The sequence below is a fragment of the Gallinula chloropus genome (assembly GCF_964237585.1).
Source record: "Gallinula chloropus genome assembly, chromosome: 2".
NCBI lineage: Eukaryota > Metazoa > Chordata > Aves > Gruiformes > Rallidae > Gallinula > Gallinula chloropus.
Window position 1 is genome coordinate 144,207,553 of NC_140086.1, and position 21,779 is coordinate 144,229,331.

Consider the following 21,779-nt stretch of genomic DNA (forward strand, 5'->3'; position numbering starts at 1 on the left):
GTACATTTCAGTCTGTAGATTTCACCTGTGTTTAGGTGACTGCATTTTTAGGGAGTAAATGAGTCAATTGGAAGAGAATCTGCTAAATACTTTCATAAACGGAGTTATCTGTGATTTGTTTTTTAACTTGTCAGGTTCCTGTGATGACAGGGAGCTAATGGAAGATATGGGCTTGCAAATCTGCAGGTGAAGTGGAGCTCAGCGTGTAGGGGAAGATACACCCTCCTCAAGGTCTGTACCCTCTCACTTGGCAGCAGCACCTTGCCTTGACCTGGCCAGCTCTGTCCCTGCAAGCCCAGAGGGCAGTTTTCTTCCCCTCCCTTCTCTGCAGCTGAGCCAAGCTGCAAAAGTTTTTTCTGAAAAAAACCAAAACAAGTAATTCTGTTCATCTGCCTTCACCCCTTCCAGCATTTCCTACAGAACTGTGTTTTGAGATCAATTCTGAGCTCCAAATGAAGCTTTGCTGTGAGTAGGATACTCACATAGTGCCTTGTTTAGCATTTTGAGTATCTTGAGGGACCAATCTACCACTTTGAAGTCCCCCTTTTCTACCCAAACTTCTGTCCCTATGAAAACGTGTGGGAACTTTGTATCCCTAAGCAAGCTGTACTCCTTTGTCAAATGTGGTGAAAGCTGAACAGAAGATTTGGAGGATTACTGGGTCCTACACATTCAGAGACACATGGTGCTTGTGAGTCCTGGTTTCCTTAGGAAGCGAAGTTAAAAATGACATCCGTATCTTTTCCTAAGATCAGAAGCCAAACTGTTACATCTGCATACGTGGGGAAATCCTTCCTTTATGACTCCTATACTCAGTGGCAGAAAGTTTAAATGCAAAACTGGAAAAAAATAATAGCTGTCTTCAGGGGAAGCTACAAAACTCATGGGCCCGGCCAGTGTCCATAAAGAAGCTGGGTGGAAAACCAGTTCCAGGGTCAGAAGGGACAACGGCTATCCAACCGCACCCAGCCGCACAGTTGTTCACTGGCTCACACTTTTTATGACTTGTCTTCCAAATTTTTATCACTTTTGTGCCACTGTCTGTAAGGGAGATGAGAGATTTGGAGAAGTGGGCATGAGGACTGTACATAGTAGTGGTCTCAGGAGTGAATTGTACTGTAGCAAAATCAATTCCTTTCACTCAATATTTCCATTTGCACCTTGTGACACAAGCTCGTGTTCTGGTGCTTATTTGAACAGACTCTTCGGCTTCCTCCTGAGAAACTGATTTTCAAAGTAGACTCCTGTCCTTTGAGCATCACCTGCATTTCTGATTACCATTCAGCTGTTCTGAAACATCCTGTAGGGATGTGACCCTTTAGCAGAGCTCAGAAGAGTAACATGTTCCCTTCATGACTTTCTGCAGCCCTTGCTTTTAGTGCCATGCACAAGCTCTACTGATCAACATCTTATGGCACCGTTGTAGATCATTGATAAAAAGATATAAATAGACTGAGAACTAGTCCCAGAAGGTTCAACCAGGAAAGAGTCCCTTCAGACTCTTGCTTGTTAAACTTATGTTTTTATATTATGTTTTTATATTCTTCAATAAGGTGGTTTTTCATCTGCATATGCTTTACTGTCTTCATATAAAGTAGGTTTTGCCTGTTATGTGGTACCAAGTCTGGTGCCTGGGAGAGATCCAACCACACTGTACTGGTGTGGCTGTCTTCTGCTCTCTACTCAGCTATTCACTGGTATCAGGGCAAATAGTCCATGCCTTCTAAGTAATTTTTTTGTGTTTAAAAATACGGTGGCATGATTTGACATTTTCTGGTATTGCCCAGGGAACTGGGGCTGTCCAGGCAGAGTTTAGGGTGAGATGTTTGAGGTGGGACCAAGGGCTGTACCTGGACCTGAAACTCACTGTGGAGGATGGGGCAGAAAGGAGGCAAGCTCAAGGAGAAAGACTGGAAGCCTGTGCTCATTAGATCACACTCCTGCTCACAGTTGGGATGGGACCTAAGGTTCCTAAATCTCACCCTAATTTTGCAGTCACCAAACGACAGAAATTTACTGGTGAGTTGTGCCCTGTGTTCCTTTCCAGGTCTGGCCTACACAGGAGTCACAGCCTACTTCTGCTGCCAGTTGCTTTCGTACCTCAAGTGGCAGGTGGGTCAGTAGTGGAGCCAAAGACGTCAGCCCCAGCGGTGAGCCTTGTAGTTCGGCATCAGTCCACGAGATAACAAGTTCTGGGTGTTTTGGGGGTCTGCCTTCAATAAAATGTCTTAACTCGCTGTATCAGTGGTATAACCATTCTTTAATGTTTAAGGTGTGATGTTCTGGAGAACTGGAGCTTAGCCTTGCTGTTGCTACAGGAGTCTACATTTTCCTGGTCAGATTATTTAAGCCAAAGCTTTTATAGGCAATCACTGTTTACATGGTTGTGAAATAAGACCTGTGGGAATGTTAGGCAATCGAAGGTGAAGGTGTCATAATGAGAGCTGTGCTTTGAGCCTGTGAAGTTCTATGTAACGTCAAATACTTTGAAAAACAGGCTCCTGGCATCCCAAATTGCTATTTATTTTTTCTCCTAATCTGTCTCTAGTTCAGTTCGTAGCCTGTAACATGGGAGTAATAACAGTGTCAGCCATCTAATCTAATAAATAATAAAAAATTAGTGAAGCATCCTGATACAGCAACGAATGTCGGTAAGAAAAGGAGTGTTTCCTTTAGGATAGCAAAGTTTAAAAAGCATGTTAAAATAAAGCCTTCAATTATAACTTGAATATCAGGGAGAAAACAAAATGCTAGGCTTTTGTTTTTGAAATGATTTTTGCCTTATCTGCACCAAATAACGTAGAGATCTTGTGGAAGAGCTGTGCACTATCAGATCGTCTATCAAAATCCGATAAACGGGTGCGTATCTGGAGTCAGAGTCGCACAGATATCTAGTTCACTTCCCAAGCCCAGTGCCAGCGATCCACTAACGTGTTAAATGTTTTGTTTCAAGAAAAGACAGGAAAGATTATCAGCAAAACAATAAAGAGAACATCATGAGCTGTTTCGTATGTCCATCTCCCCACGCTCCCCTCCCTGCCTGTTGCCACATACACGCCGTAAATCTCTACATTGTTGCTCTCTAAGGGACTGTGCAACTGGTTCATTGTTCGTATGTCAGTTTGCATATGCAAATGGCACAATGCCATACATTTCAGCAGCAGAAAAAGCTGTTTCTATAATCAGGAAAACTAGCAATTAATGAGGTGGGAGTAGGAGCAGATATTGCTATAGGCAGGAACAGCAGGCTTTTGTGCTGGTTCTTCGTGACTTTTTGTGTCTCTGCTTGTGTTTTAAAACTGTTACGTAGCTGAGACGGCCCCTGGTTGTTGTCTTTCTGGTTAATTCTACCTTCCAAAGGTTCAACACTGTGTAAACATGCAATTGAAAACCCACTGACTCTGAAAATGAATTTAAAGGTGGGCAGACTTGATTTGAAAAAAACCAACGTAAGCAAACTGCGAGCTTTTAGAAGTCTCGTTTCCTCAGCAGATGTGTTGCTCTCCAGGCTGCCTTACAGCTGAAGGAGGGAAAAGAGGAAACAGCAACAGCGAAGGCAAACCTTTACCAGAGATGACCATGTGTGGGAGCTGGGAGATGCTGCCTATAAGGACCATGAGCAGGAGATGCTGCCTTCTTGGTGTTTGCGCTGCCATCTTTTCTGCGTATACTTTCACATAACCCCTCTATTCTGCCACTTTTATCTAATAGCACTCTGCCCTGGTATGAACTAACGTATTTTACAAATGCCTTTGGATTGTAGCATGGTATTTAAAAGGAAGCACAGATGTTAGAGAGCAATTCAGAGAGGAAATGAAAAGAGGAAGAGCATCTGGAGACTTGAGTCTGGGCTGGAGCTCTGGTTGTTGGTTGATTTAGTACTCCTGGGTTTTTGCAATCAGATCTGGCCTTTCTGCTTTTGAGTAGGTGCCCCGAAGTATTCACCAGCATACCTGACTTTGCTCTGGACACAGGACTATGTACCGTGCAAATTTGAGGCTTTGGAGGAAAGACAGACAGTTGAATTGCTTTGATGCCAACTCCAATTGCAACATTCACAGCCACAGGTGTTAGAGCCCTTTCAGTTTTATCAACCTTCTGGTAATGTTGGTGTCCAGAAGCAGTTGCCTGTGTTTAGGAAATCTGGCAACGGTCACCTGAAGAAAAGGGAGTCTGGGGTCTCTACCTAAGAGTAGAGTGTTTCAGTGTTTCAGCCACTGCTCCGAGTTCAGGTAAAGTTGGGAAACCTGCTCCTTTTACAGATTTAATAGACAGGCTTGTAAGCATCTGCACAACAAACTGTTACACCACCTGTGGCGATGATAAATATTTTATACTCTGCAGAATTTGTGTCTTAACAAAACTCTTGGTTACAGTTACCGGCGTGTTTCTGTTCTGTCTGTTTGATGAGTTCAGGCAGATTGTATCTGTACATCTGAGCAGGCTTGACAGAAAATTCATGCGTTATTCAGCTTCTCTCGGGCCCAGGAATAGAGTCCAGGAGCAGTTTAATGTTAGAAATAAAGAAACACAATGTTATCTTAATTCCCTGATATCTGTAGTGGGTGTCGCTTCGTTAACATCCACAGAACCCTGTACCTGCTTTTCCTCAATGTCCCTTTGTCCCCGGTGAAACATGAGATGTAATAAATGCTCAGGTGTACATACACAGTCAGTCTCTCTTCTGAGTGACATTTTAATATTTAAATAAACCTCTTTATACTTTGCACCCTTCTATTGACTTTCTCAATGCATAGTCCTAGAAATAGTGAGTTACCTTCTACCAGTAAGTGTAGTTTAGGTCTCAGAATAAGTAATACAGGCATTTTCTGTGTTTAATGTAGAAATGTATTTCTTTCCTTGAGCTTTGGTGCTGTATATTATATGCTGTCTAGGTCTAGTCAAGCTGAAAAGCAACATAGAAAATGCCTGATGGAGATCAGCCTCATGGTCAGTTCTTTGTTGTCTTTGGAGTTTGCCACAAATAGTTGAAGAAAGAGTAGAAGAATAGATAGGAGGGTGCAGAGGTTTTTTTTTTCCCATTTCCCCCCCTATTTATATTTAAAATGATAAAACCCCCTTATTCATGTACATTATAAAGACAGAAATTCCCCCCCCCCCTTGTTTTTTTTGTAGTGCTTCCCCCCCACCTCCCCTTTTTTTTTTCCTGTTAGGGGACATTTTATTCTGCTCTGGGGTATCGAGCATTTTAATCCTCCAAACACACTATTCAAACCTGCTGGAGGTTTCTGGCAATACAGCTAATTCAGGCTCTCAGGACTGCAGTGAGAGAAGTATGTGAATACATGCAACACTCGTGGAGGCCAAAGGTATTAAAGGGTTCAGGGAGGGGTAGGTCCACTGAGGGCTATTAAATGTAATGGTCCAGATGCAACTGTGGTGTTAGTGGAGATGTGGAGTCTAAATGCAAACTGTTTGGTTAGATCAAGAGATTTTGAAGTAATATGTGTGGGTTTGGAGAGGTTTTTATTTAGTATGTGTCTGTTTTCTAGATAACAAAATCATATATGAGTGTTGCAAATGTATAAGGTTTGGGTTTTTTTTTTCTTTCTCAAAAGATAGAAAAGAAAATGTACCCAGCTGTTTATGCCCTTTATGAGACTTCCTTTAAATAATACAACATACAGGACAGTATAACAGCTTGAGGTTTAGGCAAGTTAGACAATGCTCTTTTTTTTATTGACTTGTTCTGTTCTTTTTGGAAATCCAGTAGAGTTTTACCAACTTAAATAGGATTGAGCCATAAATGCTGAAAAAAATAGAAATGCTAAATGTGTGCAATTTAGATAGCGACAAATTACGGCCAGTAACAAAAGTGAGCTGCGGAGCGCGGGAAGGAGGAGACATCTGGGTTAGGGTGAGCTTCAGTGTTTAGAGGAAAAATGATGAAAAGAAAGAAGAAAAGCAAGCTGCTTATGGAAATCATTTTCCAGCTATCCTGAGCCATAAATAATTTGTGCCAAAACACAAAGCACACACACAAAAATTTCTTCAGTGCAGGTTTGACTGTTGCAGGGTCGGCCCAAGCAGCCAAGTTTGAACTGCTGCTGTGTGCAGAGGTTGCAGAGCTTTTTAAGGCTGTTATCCTTTCAGGTTTAAGGGAGTGTCTGTCAGCCAGGACACAGAGACAGGTTTGCAGCCTTTAATGTTTTACGGAAGAAAAAAGAAACAGCATGTTTAAAAAAAAAGTTCTTAATTTCTGTATAAAAACAATAGACACTGTTGTTGACTCCATGTGAACCAGAACACATGGTTTGTTTTTCTTTTACTCCACATTCATTGTCTTTTAAAGATAATGCAGGGTTTGATGGTGCCTTTATGTGCCATCGTTCTCTTCATAATGTGAAAAATGCTTTCAAGTTTCTGATAGGGAAATGATAATTTGCAATCTTGAAGAGATTGTCACATAAAGGAGATTGCACGTACTGAACCGCATATGCTGCACAGATGAGGTAATGTCTGTGGTGCACACTTGAGATTAACCTGGTTGAAGCACAGAATACCATTTTAATGATGAATTAAAAAACAAAGGGGGTATGTGTGTGAACATATTACTTTGGGCAAAAAGGTGAACTTCTTGTCTAAGGAGGTTAAATGTGAGAGAAAAAATGCTATACCGCAGAATTAATGCATTGTCAGAGGGAGTTTGGAGAAACAGTGTATCTTCCCAAGTTGACATATGACTTAATGAGGGACCAAGGAAACGTAGTGGAGGTGTAGAGGGGAAATAGATAAAAATAATTCCAGTTTCCTCTCACCATCCGACTTCCAGGTGTTATGTGTTTTCTTTGCCTCTTGAGCCTAATAAAAGACTTGTGCGAGTCCATGAAAATATTTTCGTCTCTGTGTTCTATTTTTCCCCAATAGTGGAAATTTTGAGAAAAAAAAATGAAACACCATGGTAGTCCAAAAGGCATTTCTTTAGATAATGTGGATTGCAAATGATTTCCTTACAGGACAAGCAGTATAATAGTTCAACTTTTAAACCAGTTTTGATTTATTTTCACAAAACTGAGGCTTTGAGAAATTTAATTGCCAGGCACTTTTGAAACTGCACGTGGTAAACTGCGTTGAGCCATACCCATTCTAAGCTAACTTGGGTACGATCAGTGCATATGTTGCCTGAAATAAACTGCTTTGTGTACAAAGTGTGGGAAGAAGAGCATGTTTCATAGATTGCTGCTCTGAAGCTTGAGAAATGTGGCACAGTATTGCCCATCTATATAATTTTTAGTAATTGCTGAGACTTTGTAGCCTGATGATTGAGAGTTTTTACCTTTTCCAGATGTTAGGAATTCCAGTCTCTGTTGTGCAGGGAAGCTTTTTGCTTTAATTATATGTATTTCTTTTAAACCGAAATCATAAGCTGGTTCACTAATGTACCTCATCCATGATGAGAGTCCTAAGAGTGCACCGTCAGAAATAGACTTTGTGTAACTGCAGAAGTGACAAGGAATTCTGAGAGGTGAGTTTTATCAGTTGAAGGAAGGTAATCTTGTACAGTGAACGTCTTGTGCAGATAATCACAAGCCTGAGCAAAACCCGAGCTGTCTGCTGAAGTTGCACTACTTGCACTGACATACATTGTATTAACAGGTTAAAGGTTTGTACTAATATCAAAGCCCCTAGGTAAGCATTTATAATGACAGAATGCAATTCTTGGTAAACAAGTGGAAGAAAGAGCTTTAATTAAGCAACTGTATATAATGTCAGCAGTTCTATGCCAGCCAGTGAGAATCCTTTCCCCATGGAAGGCAGCTAGGGATACCAGCAGCCCCATGATTAGGGGCAGGGGACTCTGGCTCAAGGATTGCTGCTTGAAGTAAAGCCAGGACCGCCACTGGAAAGTGCTTTCAGTTAACGTGCCTCCCTAACGCATCTAGAGAAGTGGAAGGAGGTATTATTCCCGGCCTTCCTTCATGTTACATTTCAGAATACAGCCTCCTTGTGTCTCCCAGGCCCGAGGCCACCAGCAGTGCAGCTGCCATGACGTGTTTCATTTTAGCTGCTGAGTGAAGGTACCACAGCATTTGGTGTGTGCAGGGGATTTCCCAGGCAGAAATCGCTGCACTTTTACTGTACGTAGCATGTGCAGCGAGCCTAAAACTTCTGGGAAGTATTGGATTTACTGTAAATGTGCAATAAATTTGGCACTGGGGGAGCGGTTTGGGCTTACTGTGAATGTGTGAATCAGCCATGCATTCTAGTAATAGTGAATCTCAACTATCCAGGCAGCGCCTGACTTCCAGAGTGTGAGAATCACGGGTTGGTTTGGGTTGGAAGGCACCTCAAACATCATCTAGTTCCACCCCCATGCCATGGGCAGGGACACCCTCCATTAGATCAGGTTGCCCAAAGCCCCATCCAACCTGGCCCTGAACACTGGCAGGGAGGGGGCAGCCACAGCTTCTCTGGGCAGCCTGTTCCAGTCCTCACCACCCTCACTGTGATGAATTTCTTCCTTACATCCCATCTAAATCTACCCTCTTTTAGTTTAAAGCCATTACACCTTGTCCTATCACAGCTGATCTGGATGAGAACTTTGTAAAAGCACTGCATTTCCAAACAAGAAATAGATGGAAAAGGGGACATGTCTGGGGAGACCTGGGCTAGGGCAGCTCAGTGCAGAGAAGGACAGTGCTTTCTGGCAATCAGGGAGACTTAGGGCTTTGTCTTAGGTTTGTTGTTTCTGAAAGTGAAAGCTGTGAGGTGCCGATCTCCTGAGGAGAGATAAGGGACCTGTACAAGGTCAGAAAATATAGGTGGTGGGTTTTTTTTCCCCATTATGGTTTTGCATCATCTTCCCATAAACTGTGTATGGGAAGTGGACAGTGATGGAATAGAAAACATGGAGAGGCAGCATTTGGGGGGAACAGCTACAGGCATGAGTCCAGACTCATTCTCCTCAAGAAAGCCAAGCGTGCTGCTGTCTCGCTGTGCACATGCTTTGCCTGTTTTAATAAATCAGCTGGAGAATGGATTTTTTTTTCTTTTCATTTCTATCTCATTGGGAATAATTTTGCAGCCTAGCCTTGAACCTGGAGGCTATTTTTAATTTTAAGAGGATTTCTCTCTTGATGAGGTGATAACCTAAAATGGCAGGAAGGATCTAATGCAGCATGTTTTCATTCAGGGGCTCTGTTTTACAGGCAAGCCTAGTAATAGAAAAAGTAAGCTCGAAAAGAAATTGTTAACTTTATAGATCTAAAGATGTTCACTTTTCTGCATATGTGTATTTATGGTTTTGAACATTACAACTTACATGCCAAAGAAATGTTTCGATCCCGTGCAGTCCTCCAATGGGTTATGCATCCAGAGCATCACATTGCCTATGTAGAAATACATATATTACATAAGGAGCATCTTGGACAAGAAAGAAGCTAGGGAAAGCTGCCCGGCAGAGGACAGGAGGGGATTTGAGGATGGACTTAAAAAAATCCCCAACCCCAAACAGACCCTGAAATGCTGAAGAGGATTGGCACTAATTACAAGGTTAAAGCCCAAACAAAAGCAAGAGGGCAGAAGGAATGTCACCACGTTAGGAAATACGCACTGACAGCTAATACTGCTGCTGCAGATGGATGTTTTGGGCACAATAGTTGGTAGCTGTCCCAGGACCAGCACAATTGGTGCTTCTGCCCTAGAAACAGATGGTTGTGGGTGGTGAAATTGCTGCCTTAAAAATCAAGTCAGGCCACTTCCATTCTTTTTCTTTTCCCTTATTGTTTCTTTCCAGAATGACTGTGACTTCCAGGGGCACCTTTGATAATGCTTCCTTGGCACACGCACCAAAGGTGTCATTTATTTATTTATTTATTTTTAAAGTTTGTTTCCAGAAGAGCTGTCTGCTTCCTTTTTTTTTTTGCAGCCTCCACCCTCTCCCCGAGGACACCAAGCAGGCTGTAAGCTTCTGGAGTCAAGAATCTGTCCCTTAACTGCTATAAACAGCAGCCCTCTCTGCCCCCCCAGTCTCAGTGAACCTTGGCAAATTTTTCTAATTGATGTAAAGGAGATGAAAGAGATAGCTGACTTTGGTGACCTCTGCAGAATAATTGTGTATCACGTGTTGTGTGAGTGAAGGGGTGTGCCACAGCCGCAAAAATGGGCATTGACACCGTTCTGCGCTTTAACAATGTGTGTGTCACCCGAGTACATTAACAGCTGTCTCCCTTACTTCTCCTCTCCTCTCCTCACCTCCCTTGTACTTCATTCACTTGCACGATGGAACTTGGCGAGTTAAAAGGTGTGCTTACAGTTATTGAGATGCTCCAGCTTCTTTGCCTCTCCCGATATTCCCTCCATCTTCATCAGACCAGAGCAAGACAGAAGAAGAGAGTCAGCAGAACACCTGGGCAAGTTCTCCCACATGTGTGTTGGGAGAGGAGCACGTTGACTTAGGTCTACATTGTAGATAAGAAACTTCATGAAGGAAGGTCCCTCAGTGGTGCAGACTGTCATGTATGTTGTTAGGATTGAACTCTGCTCTCCAATTTTTTTTTTCTTTAAATAAAACTCTTCGGAGCCAATTTTGTGGTATTTCTTTCTCAGTCAAAAATGAGTAGTATTGAAAAGGCTTTGAGCAAAATTGGTTTTATATGTTTGTGAAAGAAGTATTCCTCCCATGTTTTGGTTTCATTAAAGCTTTTGTGCCTGGCTGTAAACCAAGCTTCTGCCATGTCCTCCTCCTCATGGAAGGCTTCAGAGCAATCCAAGCTGAAGTGCATCATCTTATTACATCCCTTTGGTCAATTCAAAGTTGAAATGTTCATGCTTGTGTTTTAAATTACGTATTTAAGCCTCTTTCTTCTGGAGTTGAGAAGAAGTTCTAACACAGACAGTATGAGCTTGCTTTCCCTTCCCTTGGTTGGGACAGTCAGTTATCCCATCGCACAGAGGAGCTGTATGGTATTAATTACACTGCAGGAAAGCCAGCTCATACTCTGTGTGTGTGTCTGTGTGCTGGAGCTCCATTTGTTCTGCTCTCTTCTGGTCTGTGGGAATTTATTTGACAGTTGAAGGGAAGTTTGAGCTGGCTATTAAACACTGCAGGAGCATTAGACAAATGGGACTGAAGATACCGCTCAGGAAAAGGTTTGTTCAAACATCTGTCTTGCTAACTAATTCTAAGTAATGTAGTTATGCTCCGTAAACCCTTTGGTAAGAAGTTTGACTCTCCTTTTACAGTTGTGGTTACGCTATAAAGCTTTTAGTACAGGTACAATCAGACTTCTTACACCAGTAGAAAGCAGAATGTACTTCAATAAGCATGATAAATAAATATTGGAATACTGGCTAACAACATAAGTGCTTTTACCATGATCTATCCAGATCCATGGTAAGAAAGACAGGAAATGCGAGTTTCTGCTGGCACTGTTAAAACAGCAACACCTTTTATTTTCACAGGGGCTAATTTGTGTGAGTCGTTGATCATGAAAAGGTTATGCTTGAAGAACTTGGTTCAATAACTATTGTATTTAGATGGAGCCTTTCCTGGGCTTTGGATCAAATCTTAATTTTTAACTTAAGGTATTTGTAAGTGAGAAGATATTTCAAACGCCTCTGGGTTTCTTTTGATGTCTTGAACGAGTTCCAAACTGAATAATGGTTTGAAGGAATACCTTGTGCTTGACAGAGTGGACTTTACAAATAGTACAACTTATGTTTTACCACTGTAAATCTTTGTTATAGGAAAGTCATAGTTAGCACCAAACCTGATTGTGACTGTAGGGAGGGCAATGCAGGGTAAGGAGGTGAGACCATTTTCTGCTACAGTGATTAATAACCAGGGCAGTGTGCTCTGGGCTGTGGATTAGTTTGGAAAGGTAACGTTTCAAGTTGTGGAACTGGCAAGAAGGGGCTCAAGTACTTCTTGTGAGCGGCTTGCTTAAACACAACATTAAGCGATATGGGAGGTCTGCTTAAAACCACTATGCTTAGCAAAAAACCTGACAATTAGGATTAGAAACAGTTCTCCTGTTTGCATCTAAAACGAATTTCCTGGCTGTGACTTCATTGGCAGTAGCTGTATCATATGAAAGACCTAAACCCAATCATTGGTCAAAACCCCAGAAAATATCCAGAAGTATGTTTGTATGGAATCCCTGGATGACTTCTTTGAACTATATAATGGGAGAATGTATGTTTGGAAACATCCCAACAGGTTAAAAACATTGGCTTTCCTTCTGAACTCTCCTTCCTTGCAGATGTCTCAGATGCTGCTTGTAGGGTTTCACTCTAGGGCACAGCCCCTGTCTCTATTTGGGCTACACCTGCCCTGGTGCTCGTGAGGCTCAGTGAGGACATTCTCTCTTGGTGGGGTTTCACTTTTACTCACAGCTTGTGCAGAGTGCAGCAACTCATTTACTCCTTGGCTCGAGTTACTGTGATCCTATCATGTCCCAGCTGCATTCTTTACTTTGGTCACCTATAAATGGTGGATTGATTTAAATGGGTAGTTTTGATTTTTAAAGCACTTAATAGCATAAAGCTTGGCTATGTTTGAAGATCATCTTCAGCCTTCCCCTTCTGGGCATCTGTGGTTGGCCATGGTTCCCTGCATAATGTTTTCCCACCCTCTCACTCCACTCACCTTTGCTGGGATGCAACCTGCTTGCTTTGTCACCTTTTTGAAAAAGCTCCTTTTTATTTTTAGCATGTGATGGAACATACTTACAAGCAACAGCTCTGTACCTTCTTTTCTTCCTTCTTTGAAGACATCTTTGACAGGAATCCAACCAATGCTGTCTCAGTAATCTTGCTAATACATGTGGTAACGTGGGGCACTGTGCCTTAGGAGAGGGTCTGGATAATAGGCCCTGCTCACCAGCACAGGAATATAACAGGTCAGCAGCTCTTCTCTGGAGGTCTGGAGTATAGAAACCCATTTTGGGAAAGCATTTTGTATTTAAAACACTTGTTTTCTAATTTTCCCAAATAGCAATACATTCAAAGCATGAGCCTGCAACTGCAATGTATATGTGTCAGACTGGGTGACTTCTAGGACGTCAGCATCTAATGAACTGGTGAGGCAGCTGATGCACCCTCCCCAAGAAGGCCAGTTAGAGCACTTTTAATAACCTAAAACTTGACTGAGGGTCCTAACCTAACCCCCAGTGCTTGAGAAGGAGAGGGCTGCTTCACAGTGGACTTTAAGAGAATAACAGTCTTTTCACATCCATTTTCTCACCTGAACAGCTTGTTTCTTTATGGCTCAGCCCTCCCTCCCCCTTGCCAAAATGACCTGGCTTAGGCCAGACAACTGAGCACTCCGAATGAAGCCAAGAGGTGTGCTTGTGGGGACTGTGTCTGACGGAGAAACGGGCTTAAGAAGGTAGGAGATCGGCAGGCCACGTAGTGCATGAGGGAACGCTTCCAGGTCTCAGAAGAAAACGCCATCCAAACAAACTGTTTCCACAGACTGGTTTGGGTCACAGAAACAGCTTATTTTGATGATGCAAATGTTGTGTGGGGCCATACTCCTCCTCAGAGTCTTTTCTGTATTAACATACTACCACACAATGTGAGCCCAGCAGTTTAACCCTGTTCTGCATGGGAATCTCCCTAAAGCTTTCATTGCATTTAAAGATTTCTTGTTGATGGTGGGTTTTTTTGGGGGGTGGTTTAATGGGGTGCTATCATTCTGCTCTTGAGCCCTATCAGTTCCCCACTCTGCTTTGCTCTACTTCTAATCTCACACCATACACCTTACACATTATCTCAAGCAGGAAGGGCACTGTTAGAAAATGCCTTTACGGTGCTGCGAACACAGCAGTTTATGCCTTTCCTTCTGCATCGTAATCTTTATGGCCTGAGATTTTTCTCTGCTCCTTAAGAGCAATCCATGTGGGACTGTCCTCCCTGACCCTCGAGCAGCTGCAGTTAATGCCAGACCCAGGAGCGTGCAGCAGGTGCTGTTGGCTCAGGGGTCTTGCAGAGTACATTCCCAGTAGCTTCTCTGTGCTTTGTTCCTCCACTGGCCCCAGTACTGCCTCTTCCTTGCTGCTTCGGAAAAGGTTTCGGTTTTTTGTTTGTGCCCTCTCCTTACCCCAAACCCTTGTTACTGCAATTTGTGGTGTTTCTATGTCTTTCTCAAAGTAAATGAATCACTTCCCTTAGCAGATTAGGGGCCACTTAATTAAGTCCTCTATCAATGTAACTAGGGTGCTCAACTTGGTCCTCCTGGGAAGGCGAGAACTTGGAGCAGAGTAGTAAGACACTGCTCAGTGCCTTACTATGTGTCTGCCAGATGCCATCATTTGTGGAGGGCTCATGCAGGCAGGCAGTTGTGCAACAGCATTGGAGCAGTTATCTGCCTCACAAGTTGTCTCTAACTCCCAAGTTTTGGATGGAGCAGGCAGTGTCTGGGTGTCCATCCCCACTCAAAATAACCTTGTGTCTTTTTTTTTCCCCTCTCTTCTATATTAATTCAGGCACCAGAGGAGAACCTGTGTGCCTTCATCCACTTCTTCCTGCAACCTGGTGGCAAAGATGACAGTTCTGTCTACCCATCAGTGGAGAGGGCAGGAACAGAGAGATACAAACAATAAGCCACATGCACATTCTCTTGAAGTGTGGCTGTGGGGAGCGTGTCTGATGGGGAGCCCGGTGTGGAAGGTCATCAGGCTACATAATGTGTGTGAGAAAATGTCCAGAAACATTCAGATAACTGGGGGACGTCATCTATTTTCTTCCACTTGCCAAGGCTTTGGGAGCTGCACTTGCCAGCAGTTCCAGTAGCCTTCTCTGCCTGGTCACACACCTTGGTTGCAACAGAGCAAAACAGCAATAAGGGAAGCAGGGAGCTGGACTGCAGCTCTGTCAGGCTTGTGGCTGACAGGGGCAGCGCCACCCAGAGCAATACAGGAGTTTTAAAGGACACTAGTTAATTCCAGAACACAACTTCAAACACCACAGTTCCTCCAGTAACGCCAGGTTGTATGGAAAGCACATTTTACTCCCTCCAGAGCGGAGCCTCCAAAAGCACCACTGTACAGCTGGGTCCAGTGTTGAGGCTACAAATGCCTACTTGTTTTTTTCCCTCTTCCAGCAGACCCAGTGCCATCCCACTGCCCTGCAGCCCAGCGTGAAAGAGCAGCCCAGTGCAGAGACGCTGCAGCTCGCAGCATGTGAAATGCACCTTGGAAATTTCTGCTCTACACCACTTTACAACGTAATCAGATGAAACACCATCGTTTTTCCTTCCACACAGAGCTTTGTTACAACTGAAGCAGCAGAGCAGTATGAACTGTTAGCACGCTCATCATCATGCGTAGCTAAGAGCAGACTCTTTCCATTGTACCCTATGAAGAGATGATCATAACTGCACAGATCAGTTTGATATTTTAACAGCTTCCCACCCCAAATACCAAGTCTTTGGTACAGCGGATGTACAAATAAACTTCTGAGACTGACTAGTGAACTGAGTGGAAATACTTAAGAGTAACACCCAGTTTAAGTAGGCACTAATTAATCAGACCTACTTCAGTAGCAAGTATTCTTATGCATCACTTGAATCTAAGCTGCTGGGACAGGCAGGCACATCTTGGGACCCCGGGACTTTCTCTTAAACCAGGATCAAACATGACTCTGTGGTCATGTTTGATCCAGAGGTGGAAGGCAAACTAGAATTGTTGTTGGCCCAGTATCTGCAGCTGTAGCCCTCGGTATACCAAACATGCTACAGATATCAGTGTGACCAAAATACTTTCAGAACAAAATATTTTTAAATAAATAAAGCGGGAAAAAAATAAGTGGAGTGCTCTGACCTTGAGTTTCCTCTGCAGAGGCAAGGTGAAATAGCAGAAACAGAGAAATGCAAGGAGTTAAATCACCTGCCAGCCTTGTTTGCAAGTGCCAAACCTCTTCAAAACACAAGGTTCTCACAAACGCCATTTATTCCAATTGGATACACATCACTAAAGAAAATGAGTCACTGTGATTGAATCAGATTGAGTGGGAACAAAGTAGGAGCTCTTTATAAACTTAAAGCATATTGGGCAATAACTGAACCGCCTGCAAATATTCAGAGCAGTAGGTAAGAATGAATTTAGGCCAGCTTGCAAAGAAGGGTTTGGGGTTTTTTTTTAATACTTATAATCACATAATTATTTTATGTCATATCACTGACAGAGATGAGACTTGAGGCTGTGAAAACGGGATATAATTAGGAAAGCTAAGATGGGGGTATTATTTACTCTGGGAAAAGAGAAAACCAGTATCTTATTGCAGTTATAGCAACAACTACAGCTAAGCAGTAGCTGTGTGCTCATATTGAATTCTACATCCTGTTAAACAGCAATTACCTTTTTTTTTAATTAGATGGCAAATAGATGGATAGGAAATTCTCAAAATAGGAATCTAAATTCATTTATAAAATGTGACTGACAATTAAGAAGCACCATTTAAACAGATTTTTTTAACATTAGGCACTACAAAAATGCAATAGGTCATTCTTACACCACTTTGATTATTTTGTTAAATAAGGAAAGGGAATATCCAATTTAATATGTGCAAAAGCTAATATTTACACTGTTCAGTACATACAGCAGGATCACATTAAGAGAAACCAAGAGAGGAAGAAAATACACTGTTCTCAGGGTCCACTATAGATAGAACAAATATTAATGGGCTTAAATTGTAGTAACGGAGAGTCAGGTAAGGAAAAATCTTTCTGAATAGCTAGCCAGTGAGGCATGGGAAGGGATAGCACAGGGAAGTCATGGAGCATCTCCCTGGAAAAGATTAGCCCAATTTTTTCCAAATGTTTATCTACATTTGAACTGCTCTGGGCCAGACTGTAACTATCTCTTCAAGTCCTTTCCAGCTCAGTTTCCTAACAGGTTTAATAAGGCTTCCATTAGTGATCTAATCTCACACAAAGCACCTTTGCTGCTTGAAGATGCTGCTCTCAAGCCAGTTGTAGCAGGAGGGTAGATCTCTGGTCTGCCTCACGCAGGAGCAAATGAGCATCACTGTCCAATTAGACTAAAGACAGCACACACTGCTCTGTCCACACAGTCTCTGCCCTTTGCTACTGCACTGCCTTGTAAAGGATATGCTGATCTCAGACACAGTACCTGCCATAGAGAAATCAGGGCAGAAAGGAAGCGATGAAACACGTTTCTCCTTTAGGTGTTCTCTGGGTTTATTTTTCCCCCCATTAAATATATCAGTTTGGAAGAAACCAAGTGGCCACCACGTGCAGGGCAGACACGGCAGAAACGTGGGGTTCGAGACCATCAGAATCCAACAATCCCACCCGGTATAGGGACTTGCTAACTGGTATTACATTTGAAAAGAAGAGCTGAGCACAAGGGAGGGAGCTCGGAATTCAGACTATACTTTCAGGTTATGTAGTTGGCATAGAAGAATACTGTTTCAAAGAATTTTAAATCTAAACATTTCTTTTGCTGCAGTCCTTGCATTAACAAGTCAGTTGGATCTCGAGTATCATCGCTGCCTTCAGCTTTTCTTCAAGCGGGAGGGAGAGAAAACATCTATCAGAAAAGCTACTCCTTTCTGATGCATTACCATATACACACTTCTAAAGCCAAGGTCCTTCAGCTGCTTGCTGGAGTCAGCAATGCCTGCCAAACACTGCACACCCTGTAGCAAACTCCACAAAGAGAGCTGGCAATTGCCCTTATAGGTGCAGAAGAGGCAGGAGGGAAACAGCAGCAGCTGGATGGCTGAGGAATGCCCCTGTGTTGAGAGACTGGGATGAGCGGAATGTCCGCAGGCAGCAGCAGCAGGGCCTGTTAAATCTTAGCTACGTAGCTGTGTGAAGATAACTCAGGGAGTCAGCTAGAGAACAGCGCTGAAGGGGGACGCAGGAGTAATTCCGCTTCAAAAGACAGAGCTGGATTGAAAGCAGTATACTTACTGGGGAGTTAGATCTGAGCATGTCCAGAAGTCTTAGGGAAAAAGGGAGGACAACAGGAGGTGGCACTGAGAAATTCCCCACTGACACCTCAATGTCTGAATCACAAAAGCAGTGCAAGAGCCTGTTCAGAGGGCACGGCAGACGGTTTGAGTGGCACCCACAGAGAGCCAGCCAGGAAGCTTGGTGTCCACTGTGGCTGACGGGTCCATGTAACTCGAGCATCGTTCCTTGAGCACCACATTCATACTACTTTATGCTAAACCCAAAGCAGCTGGAGCAGCCTTGTGAAGTGCAGGCTCACATTAATATTGGAGGCATCACTAAGTGAGTAATTAAGAAGCTGAATCTCTCTCCTATCACTTTGCCTACTTCTAATAGAATAGCTCTTTAACCATCTTCCCCATGGGGAATGTCTGCTATATTATTAATTGTCGTGTATTTTACAGGTTAAAATATTGCTGAAACAATATTGTCTTGCTACATCTGTGCAATAAACTGAAGGGAACTGAAATCTGTATTAAGAGAATGAAAAGTGAGTCACAATAAAGACAAAAAGAGACTTTTCTGCCATTTTCCCATGATGTGTGGCACAGGCAGCATCATGTGTCGAGAGCCCTGACAATCAAAGCCCTGAAATTCTGTAACAGAAATCCCTCCCCACCTCCCTGTGAGTTATTTGGGCTCATTCCCCAAGTACTTTTAAAAAAGCTGGTTAAAGTATAAGGTCGTACCATAGATTAGCGAAGTTCTGCCAATCCTTCCATCAGTTAACTAATGTAGACAATCTTCCTTTCTTTGCAGTAATATGAATCATCAATTGCAAACCTCAGTATCTGCTCTCAGAAGACAGCCTAAGCCCTAAAACCAAAGGCTAAATGTTTCAAAACACTTAAAGTAAGCATGGAAGACACAGGATAAAAAGTCTAAAGGAAAAGTTTTAAGTTTCTTCTTTTTTCCTCTGCGATATAGGCCCCGCGTTCATTTAACACCCAAAGTTAATCTGTAAGCGATCACAACCATACTTGAAACACAAGAACAAAGGATTTACCTAGTGAGTCATCAAAGTGCTTTATTTTATAAAGCCTTGCTCATGTTTGGAGTGTAATCTAAGCACTAACACATACAATAATGAGTCTTCCTTGCCCTGTCCAAATAAACAGTTTATCAACAAGAATGAGTGACATAACTGCTACAGAGACAAAAAGAACACTTTGCTGGAAATGTCTAAAATTGTCTAAAAATGTACACTCATTGGCCGCAATTAAATATGTACTCCAAGTATGTGTACCTCATTTTTACTTCAGGGTCTCCCCGGGGCTTTAAGCAGCCACAGGACGCTTCAGAAAATGAAACTTGGGTGAGAATGTAGACAACTGGGGTATGTAGGGAGGGGAGAAAAAAAAATATAGCAAGCCACAGTACCAACTTATTTAAATACATACAATACAAAAGTATACACATACATTACAGTGCTGCAGACATCACTAAGTCAAACGTAACAAATCCTGTGGGAAAGGGGTCGGGGAAAGGAGAAAACCAAAAAAAAATTAGTACACAGCAAGGGGGGTAGTATTGCCTTTGGCCACTGAAGAGAGTGTAACGGGTTGCTATTGTATAGGCTCCTCTGAAGTAAACCACTACATAAGTTATGCACAGTTGCAGGCTTAACAGCACTGACGTTAGTTATGGAGAAGGCATGCTGGCACTCCTGATTTGAGTTACAAACGATGATGGGGAAGGTTTGACTTCTCTTACTTTGCCTACAAAATCTAACAATTTCAATAAAGAAAGTTTAAAGGCACAGCTTTAGCACAGTGTATAAGTAGATAAACTTTTAAGCATATGTAAATTTGTCTCTTTCAAGCATGGAGTCTTTCAGGGAAAAATACAAGAAGAGAAGAAGTACATCGTTGCTTAAAAATTTTAAACAAGTTAAACATGATCAGCACAGTTTTAGGCAATGTACTATACAATCAAACTTGAGTAAATGGTAGGACAGGTCATTTCGATGCTAAAAGACGACCTTGGGAAAAGTCCCTCTGAAATATCCTTTCTCATTTTATTGTAAAAGAGTCTATCAAGGAGGTGAGCGAGACATTCACTTTAGGATACACTACTGCACGTTACACCTTGGAAGATGACAAACATTACTTCATTTGTACTGCAAAATAACTTTACATGTAAACTCAAAAGTCATATATTGTACACGGCTCTGAAATTCAGAAATATCCCTGCTTTCCTAATAATGTAAACAGTAAAATTCAGGGTTCATTTTTAGAGGGATAATCTATAATAAAATACCGCTGTTTTAACAGAACAACATAAGCATTTAAACTTCAAATTCCCAGTAAATTACATAGGAATAAAATTTCTATCAGTGTGCACATCTTTCACGACGGGTGAAAGATGGAGCTACTATTGCCCAAAACTATGCGCTTCTTCAGATAAGCTTTTTTCCCACTTGTAACATTATTAGTTCCTACATTGCAAGAATATAAAACGAATGAAAACTTCAGGTAACAACGTGAAATAAGCAATGATTTCCCTTAACGTAAGTTTACTGTAGCAAAAACGTACACATAGCATGGATTACCTTAGCTCTTCATAAGGTAAGAGGCGCTGGCTCTCAGGTGGCTGAGAGGCTGAGCTTCCCGAAAAGAAACAAAAAAACTGGAGAGGGAGGAAAAAAAACCAAAAGGGAAAACCCCCCAACTGCTGGGAACCTAATGGGAAAAGCCTCCGGCACCAAGGGCTCTTGCAGCTGCTTTTTTAAGGAGTGCCAGTGTGCAGGGTGTAAGTGTAACATTCGCAGTAAGGTTTTTATTATTATTATTAACGTTGTCATCATCACCATGAAGAATACTGTCACGTATCTCTTTCGTTCAAAAAGATAAACTGATCCACAGTTTACCATTTGATATCAATATTGTAGATTTAACATGCATTTACTCTTCCCCACCCCCACCCCACACCTCTTTGCTCATTTATTCCGGTTCAGCTGGTAGCATCAGAGCATTACTGTCACAGTGCACTCTGAGTAAGCTGTTCTATTTATTTATTTTAATTTTTTTTTTTTTTTTGCCACACACAAAAGAGTCAGAAATAGCTAGAACTATGCTGGGAATATCAGGCAGCTGTTAAAGCGAGTACTCCACCCCACTTCAGTCATCTTTGCCAGCAGATGTAAACAAAGGGGTTGCTTTCTGCAAGATGGGCGCTTCTCTGAGTTCCTTTTTTTTTCCCTACACTTGTAGCCACTGCTGCTGTCCCCAGGTCTCGTGTCTGTCCTATGTAACATGATAGGTTACGTCAAGATGTTGGCAATAAAGTCCAAGAAGCGCTTTGAATACTGTTCGGGATTAACAGTTGAAATTTCTGCACCAGCCTGAAGAGAGAGGGAAAAAGGAAGAACCAGTGTTACATTTGCTGTTCTGTCACTGTTACTCAGTGAATTTCTTGAGAAGTCTCAGAACCGGGCAGTAAAAACACAGATTGTAATGACCCTCAAGCAGAATCTGACTGATGCCTTTTTAGGCTCCACACGAGCGCAGTGACACCCGGCACTCATCACCCTAACCGCAGGACACCCATCTTCCACTTCTGAAACCCAGTCTCTTTAACTTTCCATACTTCTCTCTGCTCCCACTGTAGTTCAGTCTCCTATAGAACTTCTACTGCATATTAGCCATGTCACCCACCGGTTCATCAACACAACTATCACACCCGTGATCTGGCATGTCAAGACTTCTGTAATGTATGTCACTATCTGTATGCTAAACAACTGGGCCTAAAACACACGTTAACAATCAGGAATGTTTTTTTTCAACGTACATGCGTGTCAGTCTGGACTCACTGAATAAGCTCTACAAGGGCTATT

At 42.4% G+C, this 21,779-nt stretch overlaps 1 protein-coding gene across 1 annotated transcript in view; it reads right to left on the reverse strand.

The window, feature by feature from the left end:
* Positions 1-20,267: 20,267 nt before the first annotated feature.
* The window catches only part of PIP4K2A (phosphatidylinositol-5-phosphate 4-kinase type 2 alpha), a 109,697-nt gene continuing 108,185 nt past the window's right edge, over positions 20,268-21,779 (reverse strand). The window contains exon 10 of the mRNA XM_084280581.1: positions 20,268-21,287. Coding sequence (XP_084136707.1) covers positions 21,207-21,287 — 81 coding nt within the window. The 3' untranslated portion in view covers positions 20,268-21,206. The remainder of the gene's footprint in view (positions 21,288-21,779) is intronic.